This window comes from Lagopus leucura, unplaced genomic scaffold (genome assembly GCF_019238085.1).
Source record: "Lagopus leucura isolate 7727_CA_CO unplaced genomic scaffold, USGS_WTPT01 Super-Scaffold_100002, whole genome shotgun sequence".
In the NCBI taxonomy this organism is placed as follows: domain Eukaryota; kingdom Metazoa; phylum Chordata; class Aves; order Galliformes; family Phasianidae; genus Lagopus; species Lagopus leucura.
In genome coordinates, this window is record NW_024962263.1 from 1,162,891 (window position 1) to 1,173,812 (window position 10,922).

Sequence of the window (10,922 nt, forward strand, 5' to 3'; positions counted from 1 at the left end):
GGTTGCCCAAGGAGGCTGTGGATGCCCCATCCCTGCAGGCATTCAAGGCCAGGCTGGATGTGGCTCTGGGCAGCCTGGGCTGCTGGTTGGTGACCTGCACACAGCAGGGGGTTGGAACTGATGAGCACTGTGGTCCTTTTCAACCCAGGCCATTCTATGATTCTATGCTGACAGAACCCTGAGAGCTCCCAGGCAGCAAGCAGGCTCTGTTCAGGGGGTGCTGATTTTTGTTTCTTGCCTTTGTCTTGTCATGTCAACTAGATATTACTGTTAGGTATATTATGTTGTTTATTATTGCTCACATTCATTAAACTTGTTTCCCATCCTATTTTGAATAGGCAGTTTTCCCAGTCTCTCCTAGACCTCATTGCAAGAATACAGTAAGTACAAAAATAATCTGCTCTGAGCAAGCATGGCCATGATGATGCATAACCAAAGTAGCTATGTGCATAACCGCAGTAGATCTGCAGCTTTTTACTCCACGACTTTTGCTTTGCAGCAGAAATATGCTTTACTTAGCATTCGAGATAACAGATTTTCAAGTGTTTAGATACTCAATGTTAGCCACATGTGAAAAATGCAAGAGAACTGAAAACACAGTAACCTTTCCCTTAATGCACTGTAATTAGTTGGTTGTCCTAACTCTCTCAGTGTCTTTCAAAACTCCACATTTTTACAGTCTGAGAACTGCTTTGAGAAGCTAATTTTTACACATACATATGCATAAGCCTTTTAGATGTACATACAAGTAATGCTTCCATGTTGTTATGTCTCCAACTGTTTCCAATTTCTCTGTTCAAAATAAGACTTTTTACATATTTTAATGTGGCATGGAAAGTGCATCAGGAAAGGATGATCACATTCCTTGTTTGTCATTCATATGCAGTCTATTCACATATAATTAATGACTGGAGTGTTGTAATGAAAGTATATAGGCTCACCAGGAAGGACAGGAAGGGAAAATTAATAAAGGGGGTCACCTTCTGTGTCAGTGCTCAGCTGGAGCTCATGAAACTCTGCTAATGGATAGAGGAGCTGACCAAAAGCTTATGGGTTAGGATTAAAGGGAAAACAGGGTTAGATGACTTTATAGTGGGGGTCTGCTACAGGTCACCTGACCAGGAAGTCCAAGCAGAACGGGCACTCTATAGACAGATAGGAGCAGCATCATGTTCACGAGCCCTGGTCCTCATGAGGAACTTCAGTCACCTTGATGTCTTTTGGAGGGACTAACACAGCAGGGCATAATCAACCAAAAGGTTCCTGGAGTTCTTTGATGATAACTTCCTTTTCCAAGTTATAAGGGAGCCAATGAGGAGAGGTGCTATGCTGGACCTAATTCTAACTAATAAAGAGAGACCTGTGGGGAACGTGATGGTCAAAGGGAGCCCTGGCTGCCTCCCCCATGAAATGGGGGAAGCTCAATATCCTTAGGGCTATGAGGAAGATGCACTGCAAGCTCACCTCCCTGAAATTCAGGAAAGCAGACTTCAGTGTCCAAGGGGATTTCCTTGGTAGAGTACCATGGGATGAAGACCTGCAGGGAATAGGCATCCTAGAGAGCTGGTCAATATACAGCAATCACCTCCTCCAAGCTCAGGAGCAATGAAGCCCAACAAAGAGAAAGTAAGGAAAAAATGCCAGGAAGCTTACGAGGATGAACAAGAAGCTCCTGGCCAAACACAAAAATAAAGCCTGTTGAAGATGGAAGCACAGACAGCCTTGGAGGAATGTAGATACATTCAGCCAGGGATGAAGTTATGAAAGCTAAAGCCAAAGTTGAATTGAAGTGGCCAGGGACGTCAAGGGCAGTAAGAGGGATTTCTGCAAGAACCATCAGTAATAGAGGAAGACTACGGAAAATGTGGACATTCTGCTGATGGAAATGACTTATTTACCTAGAACATAGAGTAGGCTGGAGTACTAAACGCCTTTATTTTTTTGCCCCGGTTTTCTTCAGCAGCTGCTCTAGTCAGAAGGCCCAGTTCACAGAATCCAAAGGCATGGATTAGGAGAATGAAGTATTGCCCATTGCAGGAGTAGATCAGGTGCAAAACCATCCATGCAACCTGAAAGTACATTACCCGATGAGGTGCATCCAAAGGTCTTGAGGGAACTAGAAAGACAAAACTGCTAAGCCATTATCCATCGTACTTGAGAAGTTTTGGTGATCCAGTAACGTTTCCACTGACTGGAAGAGAGGAAAGATAAATCCCATTCTAAAAGGGCAAAAAAGGAAGACCTGGGGAAATATAGGTCACTAAGTCTCAGTTCTGTGTCCAGCAAGATCATGGAGCAGATCCTCCTGGAAACTGTGTTGAGTCACATGAAAACTAAAGAGGTGGTGTGATAGCCAACATGGTTTCACTTCATTACAATTCATGTGTGACAAATTTGGTGACCTGATATAGCAGGATTACATCACTGGTGGGTAAGGGAAGAGCAGCTGATGCCAGCTACCTGATCATGTGCAAAGTTTTTATGCTGTCCTACACAACATCCATATATCTAAAATGGAAAGACCTGAATTTGACAGATGGACCACTCAGCAGATAAGGAATTGGCTGAATGGTTGCACTGAAAGACTTGTGAGAGGTGGAGAACAATGATGAATGATGTCTGCAGGGGGTCTTTGTTAGAATTTGTATTATTTAACACTTTGTTGGTGATGTGGACAATGAAACCGAGTGCACCCTCAGCAAATGTGAGGATGATACCAAGCTGAGTAACACAGTCAACGCAATGGAAGGTAAGGATGCCATCCAGAGGGACCCTCTGATGGTCTTGAGAGGTAGTCCTACATGAACCTCATGAAATTCAAGATCGAGTGAGTAGTCCTGCACATGGGCCAGGGAAGTCTCAAAAATGAATGCAGACATGGCAATGAATGGATTGAGAGCAGCCATGAGGAGAAGACTTGGGGGTAAAAAAAAAAAAGAACACGACGTCTGACAACGTACACTTGCAGCTCAGAAAGCTAGTTGTATCCTGGGTAAAAAAAAAAAAATGTGGCCAACAGGTTGAGGGAGGTGATTGTCCCTTTCTACTCCACTCTCTTGAGACCCTATCTGCAGTATTGTGTTCAGCTCTGAGGCCCCCAACATATGAAAGGTACTGACTCTGATGTGATCCAGAGAAGGGCAGTGAAAATGATCAGAGGGCTGGAGCACCAGTCCTATAAAGATGTGCTGAGAGGGTTGGATTTATTTAGCCTAGAGAAGACTCCAGGAAGATATCTTATATCAGCATTCTGCTACTTAGGCGGGGGCTACAAGAAAGATGAGAGACTTTGTAAGGCAGTGTAGTGATAGGACAAAGAGTGAAAGTTTTAAACTAAAAGAGGATAGATTTGGATTAGATGTTAGGAAGAGAGCACTATGAGAGCAGTGATGCTCCAGAACATGTTGCTCAGAGAAATCTTGAGTGCCCCATCATGGGAAGTGTTCTAGCTCAGAATGAGATCTGATCTAGTGAACATGGAAATGCATATGAAGCAAAGGCAGATAATTGAATTTCTCCATGTGGAAAAAATTGCATCAATTGACTTTCATCATCACCTGCTGAACATTTGTGGAGCCCAAACCGTGGATGCTGACACAGTGAGGTGATGGGTGGTCCATTTCAACAGCAGCAGCAGTGACGTGAAAGACAAGCCATGTTCCAGACAGCCATGCAGATTTTCACAAGTGTGGCATGCAGGCTGTGTTCAACTCTGGTGAAAATGTATAGGTAATGGTGGCGACTGTGTTAAAAAGTAGTGTTTTTTAGTTGAGAGTTTATCAGATAGTACTGTTGTGCTCTTTGTATCTCTTGCGTTGTTCTATCTTTGTATCTGTTGTTTCCACAGAAATAAACAGGAAACATTTAGGAGCTATCTATGTACTTTCTGTGATAGCATGCAAATATTTCAGGCTTTCTAACAGTACTAACTGATGCATTTCCATCAGTTAATGGGTATGGATAATTTTTAAGTGAGTTTTCTTTGCCTGTAGGTGAGCAATATTTACCCTGGAAATCAAAATGTTCTTAATGTCCATGGTGAGTAATTCTTGTAACATGGTTTAAATAAGCTGTTCTTGCTGTGAACAAACAATTTTTTCTTGGCTGTTGCATAACCGAGTTCATGAAGTTCACTTCCTTTTCTTTTGAAGCCGTAATTTTATATCTTGGTCCAGTCTCAATACATAGACCAAGGAACAAATGAGCATATGTCTGCACTTTGAAGGCTAAGACTTATAAATAAAGCAATGCAGCACAGGTTCCAAACGTTCTAATCTTAGGAGCCCTCTGTCAGAGCAAAGAAGCACTGTGAGAGAAGCAGGCATCACACACTGCTGTGACAAGTCATTCTCCTCAGATTAAATTCTAATATCCACTTGATATTACATCCCACCAACCAGCCAAGTTTCTCATTCCTCCAGTGCCTTATTGATGAGGTTTGAAATACTTCCTTCCTCTGAGTAACTGATAACAAAATACACTCTTTTTATGATTCCTATCTGTTTTGGCAACAAATGGGGTCAGCACAAAGGACACAGGCACCAAATTTAAATAAGTGAGTTTACCTTTACTTAAGCTTAAAGCAATAAAGCAACAAGTGAAATAGTACAGCAAGAATAAAACAGAGCGAGGTCTTGCACCTAATCATTACTACACAAGATTAACTATAGTGATCACAGAAGAGACATCACCAACTGCCCAAATACTTTACCATCATCCAGATCTACAGTCACTGGGGAGCCCTGATTGCAGCAAGGATTTGGAGAGCTTTTGCTGGCAATTGGGACGTCCTATGCAGTGCATCCACTCATAGGTGAGGTCTCTGAACTTGCTACAGCGGGGTCCAGTTTTTATATAGCTGAATAAACAAGCTTACATAATTTCAAGTGTGGAAACATCTGGTGTCATCCTCCTGTTGGATTTCACCCAAAGCCTGTCCAGGGCTCAAGGGAGTGTCTCAGTCTGTTTGGGCTTTAACCACAGATTTCTCAACAAGATCACATGTCTGGTTCCACTGCTCACAAGGTTTTATTGCCTTGTAAACATGGCCCTAAATGAAGAAAAATCCTCTATCGGAATTAGTGTAGCACAGTAAGTGTTACAACAGGCCTCATATAGATTGGTAACAAAATATTCATGTCAAAAGAGCAAAACAGATAAAGATTGTATTGCATATGTGATATAGCATTTGGTAGTGAAGTTCATCTAGAGGTCAGCTGTGGTTCAGAGCCTACTGTTCTGCCTAAGTGCTTCTCTATCTTATTGCTCAAGAGAAAACTATTACAGAGTGAACAAATTGCTGGAGCCAGAGAGAATATTGCTGAGATAAAGCACAAGATATTGGTACTTTCCCTAAAGGAGTTTGAGTTTTTTGGGTGAGACAGAAGAAATGTTGCCATACCCCTCATACATTAGAAACTTGAGACCTGTTCAAAAGAAAGTAATTCTTGGGGTTCAGGAACAGCTAGAAAAAAAAAAAACCTGAAAGGCAAACTAAGTAAATAAGGGAAAAGGAAGTTGAGAAGTCCCACACGTGGGACACCTGGAAAAATTCTCTGTTTCTTTCTGTACATAGGGGCTCTTCTGATTTCTTTCTACATATCTTTGCTTTTGACAGAGAAGAATGCATGATCCAATGGAATAAATGCCCGCAGAGAGCCTGAAGTTCATGTTTTTTCCCCTTGGTTCAAAGAGTTGATTCCAATTAATTATTCTTTGTATCAGTCCTTTAGCCTGTACTTGAGAGGATAAAAAAAAATGGTAATTAACTTATTAATTAATCAAAGAAATGAATTCCCTACAATATTTCAAGCTATTAAAAGGACTTCCTTCTCAGACTGCAGTCTAAATAAGATCTTGAATGTGAGAATTTATACTATGACAATGTTGCTTAAACCTTCTGGGTTTTATTCAGTTCCTCATTATAGTTTCGTTTCTCTAAGTGCATACTAATTCCCAGCCCAAACAGTAATTACTTTGGCTTCAGGAAGAAAAGTCACCATTTACATTAAAATTCCTTCCCATTTAAAAATTATTGTAAAATTACTTACTTTTCTGTTCTGAAGCTGGACTCCACCAGATAAACACAAAGTTGCAGCTTACTGGGTGCCCCAGGCATTAAAAATAAACCAAGCGGTTGTCTGCAGTTTGGCCTTTTGCCCTTTCCCAAAATCCTGCTGCAGGAACAGATTCAATTGCATGTGAGTTGTGGAGGGAAACAAGTTGCAATTCTGTGTGCATGCACATACAACACAAATTTTTTTTAAGTGACTGTTGACTGAGGCGGCAATGCCATGACCGAATACTGTAGAAGTTCTTCAATTCCAAGAGTAGCACAAAGTTCTGTGACAGTTTTGCTCCTTCACAGCTTTTTGAAGATACAAAAGTGAAGTTCCAGAGCATCCGAAGGAAGTAGTCAGCTGATGCTCCAACAATATTCAGAGATGAGGAAAGTCTTCTTGAGATTTTGGAGGACATAAGTCAGAAATGCTTGATCTTCCTCCTTTTATTTAGCTTACTTTAAAGATCTCACTGTACAAAGGAGTTTGAAGAGCTTACAGTCTAATTTATCAGAGCGTGTACAAGTTGAATATTGCAGAGGTGGAACATGGTATCAAATGCTGGGCTTTGTGGCTGTTTCTGGAGGAAGAAATTACTACCTCTGGACACCAGCATGGTCCAGAGAATAGTCAGTGGACTGATGTCAGCAGTTCAAATAGCTCCTCTCCCTCTGCAGCAACTGAGATGATCAGAAAGACAAAACCATTTTGGTCTAAACAGAAAAAGAAAGGAAGAGAAGGAAAACTGAATGCAAGGGATCAGGATCAGGGGAGTGGATTAAGCAGACAAGAAGTGACGATCTCCTGAAGAAGAGAAAACTAGAGGTTCCTTGTATAAGTTCTATGTTTATCTTGATGTTTTAAGACTGCCTAAAATACTGATGACTGAACTAGAAATCTGCCTTGAAAATAATTCTAAAGATGTCACCCCAGAATGTGCTCTGACTATGGACAGTTAGTATTCAGCTGGCAACCTGCAACACTGTCTAGCTGTACACCTGATAGATGATGTGGTTGGCACCAAACCATAAAATGAGACCCTGCTTTCTATCAGAAGCCATCTTAACGTGGACTTGTAGACGAAGGACAAGAGTCATCAAAAAAACCACGGTGATATCCGTGACCATCTTTCACTTTTTATGACTAGAAGAGGAAGAAGGGCAGAGGAGATCTGTCTGGAAATCTCTGTTGTAAAATGCAAATCTGAAAGAGAAATTAATCTTGATTCTTCCATATTTATGGTAGTTCCGCACAGCTAGAAAAAAGGAAAGATATTTGCAATATTTTTCACCCTAAAACATGTCAGGGCAGAGAGTGAGACCAGTGCTGTCACAGAAAGCTAATAAAGAGGCTTTGCTACCATTAAAATATTTCTTACCATAAAAGTCTTATTTAGAATTAGCATCAGGTCATGGAACATAGATTGAGTAGCCAAGCAAGACAAATGTTGTATCTGTGCTAGTCCCCATGAAATTCACAAATACAGTTGGATCAGATCAGAGAAGAGCCAGTACTCTTAATGATTCATTGACTCCCAGCATAGGTCACAAGTGAACACAGGCTGAAGATACCACAAGTGAAAATGGCTTCAACAGATGTGTCCTGTACCTCCTTGCCATCATACTTCAGTGCCCTTCCTGCTCATCACTCAGAATAGGATCACCTCACCTTAAACTGGAAAAGGCATTTCTGCCCAAAGAAAGCAGCTATACGATGTTACTGTGGCAGAAAGACGTTTTACATGAATTTTGTAAATATATTGACAACTACTAAAGCAGAAAGAAAAGAAGACGGAAGAAATCTAAATACTAGGAATCAGTTTACCAAGATCTTTAATAGAGTAAGGTTGAATGAAAGCTGAACAATGCCTAGAAAAAAAAAATGTTTATCCAGATGTATTTGCGTATAACTCTATCCTCAGCTCACCTGGAAGGAACATGATGAGAAAAGCTTTTCTGATCTCAGAGGATCTTTCCTTCATTAATAATGCTTTTATGATGTAAGGGAGCAATAAGGTGTAATATTTTTGACATTCATAGTTACAGATACCACATTGATATCTTCTGTATTATAGAGACAGTAGATTTGTTATCAAATATGAAACCTTAATTTCAAGAATCATTTCTGCTCTTGTCCCATTAAATTTACAAATGCAGAGAGAACACGCTTATTCAGTGGATCATAGGCTAGGTGATCAGGCAGACCAAAAGATTGATTTGTAAGAGAAAGATCATTTTGCACATGTTGGGGTTGATAAGCTACGAAGGACAATCAGGTAGCTGTTCAGCGTTCATGAGGAGAGTGAGACAAGCGTATAGAGACCAGAAGTGACATCCTGCAGGAAAATCTGCTCTTACTTTAAATGGTTTGGGTGTCACTACTCTAGTCTCTGCTGCTTGAAAGTTCTCATTAATTTTGCTTCTTTGTGATGTTTGTGATTTTCTTTGTGATTAATTTTTAATTGATTCTCATTAATTTTGCTTCTTTGTGATCTTTGTGATGTTCTTTGTGATTTTTATTGCAGGGGCTAAGGGAAATGGAGATTGCTGGAGTCTGCACAGTTCAGTGGACTTAAAAGGAGAAAAGGGAAACAGAGGTGCTCCAGGACCACCAGGTACATTAAATCTGTCATTGGCACCCTGTAAAGGAGTGTGTTTAACTTAAAAAGCAGTTCAGCAAAGTACTTTGGTATTTACCACTACAGCTTTGCCTATTTGAAGACTTATACCTAGTTTCTTGTTTAAGAAGTCCAGAACAAAAAGCATGTAATGGTATCAAAAATATTCTCTGTAAAGAAGTGTCTGTACTGGATTTATAATACTTGTCCTCTAATGTGGTTGTAATTAATACAAAACTGTAACTTGTTCCAAAGCCACAATTCACTTGACTGAAGACATTTTGTTTATTTTTAAAAGGACATCTCTTTGGATCTCTTTGGATTTCTTTATTTTTAAGAGGACATCTAATTGAATCTGTTTTTGTGTCCTGTTCTTATTAATCTTTACTGGTCAATATCCAGTGCTTTGAAATAGAAGTTAGTACTACCTAGTCATTAATAAATTCGGAAAAAGAAAGAGCAAGAAACATTCCTATACAGAAATTAAGAACATTTCCTCTGCTGTGCAAGTTTATTCACTATCTACATTTCTGTTCATTCCCAGGCTTTGTATTTAATGCAATTTAATGCCTACAGTTGTGGTTTTTTTTCCATACTTGGTGACTTAGGTACTCAAGAAAGAAATCATGATGCTTATGATTTTGTTGTAAAGCTGCTATCTTGTTAAAGATAGACAAAACAGTAATTCTGGTTAAATTGTCTTGCCTCCATCTTTCTCCTAAAAAAAAACCATATTTATTCATTCACCTACCAACTAAGACCAATTCTATATTTCTTCTCTAAAAATTTTCCTGTATATTTCTTGCCCATTGCTGCCGTTGCTAAATTATTCTTTCATACAAATAACTTCTCTAGGTGTCACGGATATCCACATAAGCTCTGACAGTGGAAATTCACGAGCTAGAAATTGCAGAATAGTAGAACATGATTAAAGTACAGGAAATGTCTGAATTTTTTTCCGAGGGCAGATAACTGAAGGGCCTCCCACTAAACTGTCTGTAGTCACAGCAATGAGAATAGCTTCCTGAACTCCACCAACTGTTCATTCAATAGATTTGTTTATTGCTTTCCCAGAATGTCATCATTCTGACTTTACAAACAAACTCTATTAATAGATTCCATGCAAAACTATGAAGCCAACACAAAATGCCTGGATAAATGGCAGGCTGCACTCTATTTTGCTACTCCTTATAGAGATGCAGGCATAGTAAGAACCCAGAGCAGAGATGCCGTGTTTCAGTCAGCTATCTGTAAGAGGTGTGTAGGTTGAAATAAAATCAAAATAGCTGCACTAGCAGCAATACATTTAGTCGAAGTAGCAATGTATCCACTGTCTACGTGATTAACTGCATCTAAGATTAAATACTGAGATCTCAGATCTGTGGCTGGAACAGTCTAGGGCCCAAAGTTCAGAATGCGTTTGAAGAAAATGTCTGTAGCTGTGATGGGCACCTGGAAAAAATGTCATTTTCCAAGTATCTGCCAAATAGAGAACATTTAAAGGCTTTTTATATTTTTTTGTGCTGGCTTAACAGCATTGCAGGGCTACTGTTGACGATGAGCTGGTATAATCATTGATACTGCTACTAATTTTGGTTGCAGGAAAAATGTCAGCTATTCTGTGATCAGCAGCAGAGCAGTAACCGTGGTTCTTTCTGTTGTTGGCTATGGAACTGTCCTTCCATGAAAGATAGCACAACTGTAACTAATTCATAACTGAGCAGGGACAGACTGGCTGCCCCATTGCTGGCAAAACATGTAGAAGACTTTCCTTGTCTCTTGGTTTCTGCTAGCAGAGTTAATTTGGAGGCCTCTCTTCCATCCAACACCCAGCTGATATTTATTTGAAAACTAGGAACTTTTCATCTTTGAGGCATCTTTGCTTTCAAATTTGAGTGCAATCTACAACAAGGTTCAAAAGTTAAGTTGGAGTAACAGACAAGACCAGGCGTGTAAACCTGGCTTTGTTAGGAAACAAAACAAGCAATGGGAGATTTAAATGTTCATATTGATATTGTGAATCGTTTTCCATTAAACTTCTAAGTCAGAAATACCCAGAGCAGTGCTTTTGAAGAGGAAATAACAGATAATTATCACAGTTTTCTGTATTTTCTCCATTTGACAGGTCCACCTCTGCCTCCATCATATTTCAGCCACTTTATTAATAGCATAAAGGTAATCTTATCCCGTTTATATTTGAGTTCTTTAAGCTTTTTAAAAGTATTCTTTATAACATATTAAGCATG

General features: G+C 39.7%; 1 protein-coding gene across 1 annotated transcript in view; it reads left to right on the forward strand.

The window, feature by feature from the left end:
* Positions 1–10,922, forward strand: part of COL15A1 (collagen type XV alpha 1 chain) — a 107,257-nt gene that overhangs the window by 78,622 nt on the left and 17,713 nt on the right. Inside the window, exons 24-27 of the mRNA XM_042868953.1 lie at positions 339–380; positions 3,993–4,038; positions 8,584–8,673; positions 10,802–10,851. Coding sequence (XP_042724887.1) covers positions 339–380; positions 3,993–4,038; positions 8,584–8,673; positions 10,802–10,851 — 228 coding nt within the window. The remainder of the gene's footprint in view (positions 1–338; positions 381–3,992; positions 4,039–8,583; positions 8,674–10,801; positions 10,852–10,922) is intronic.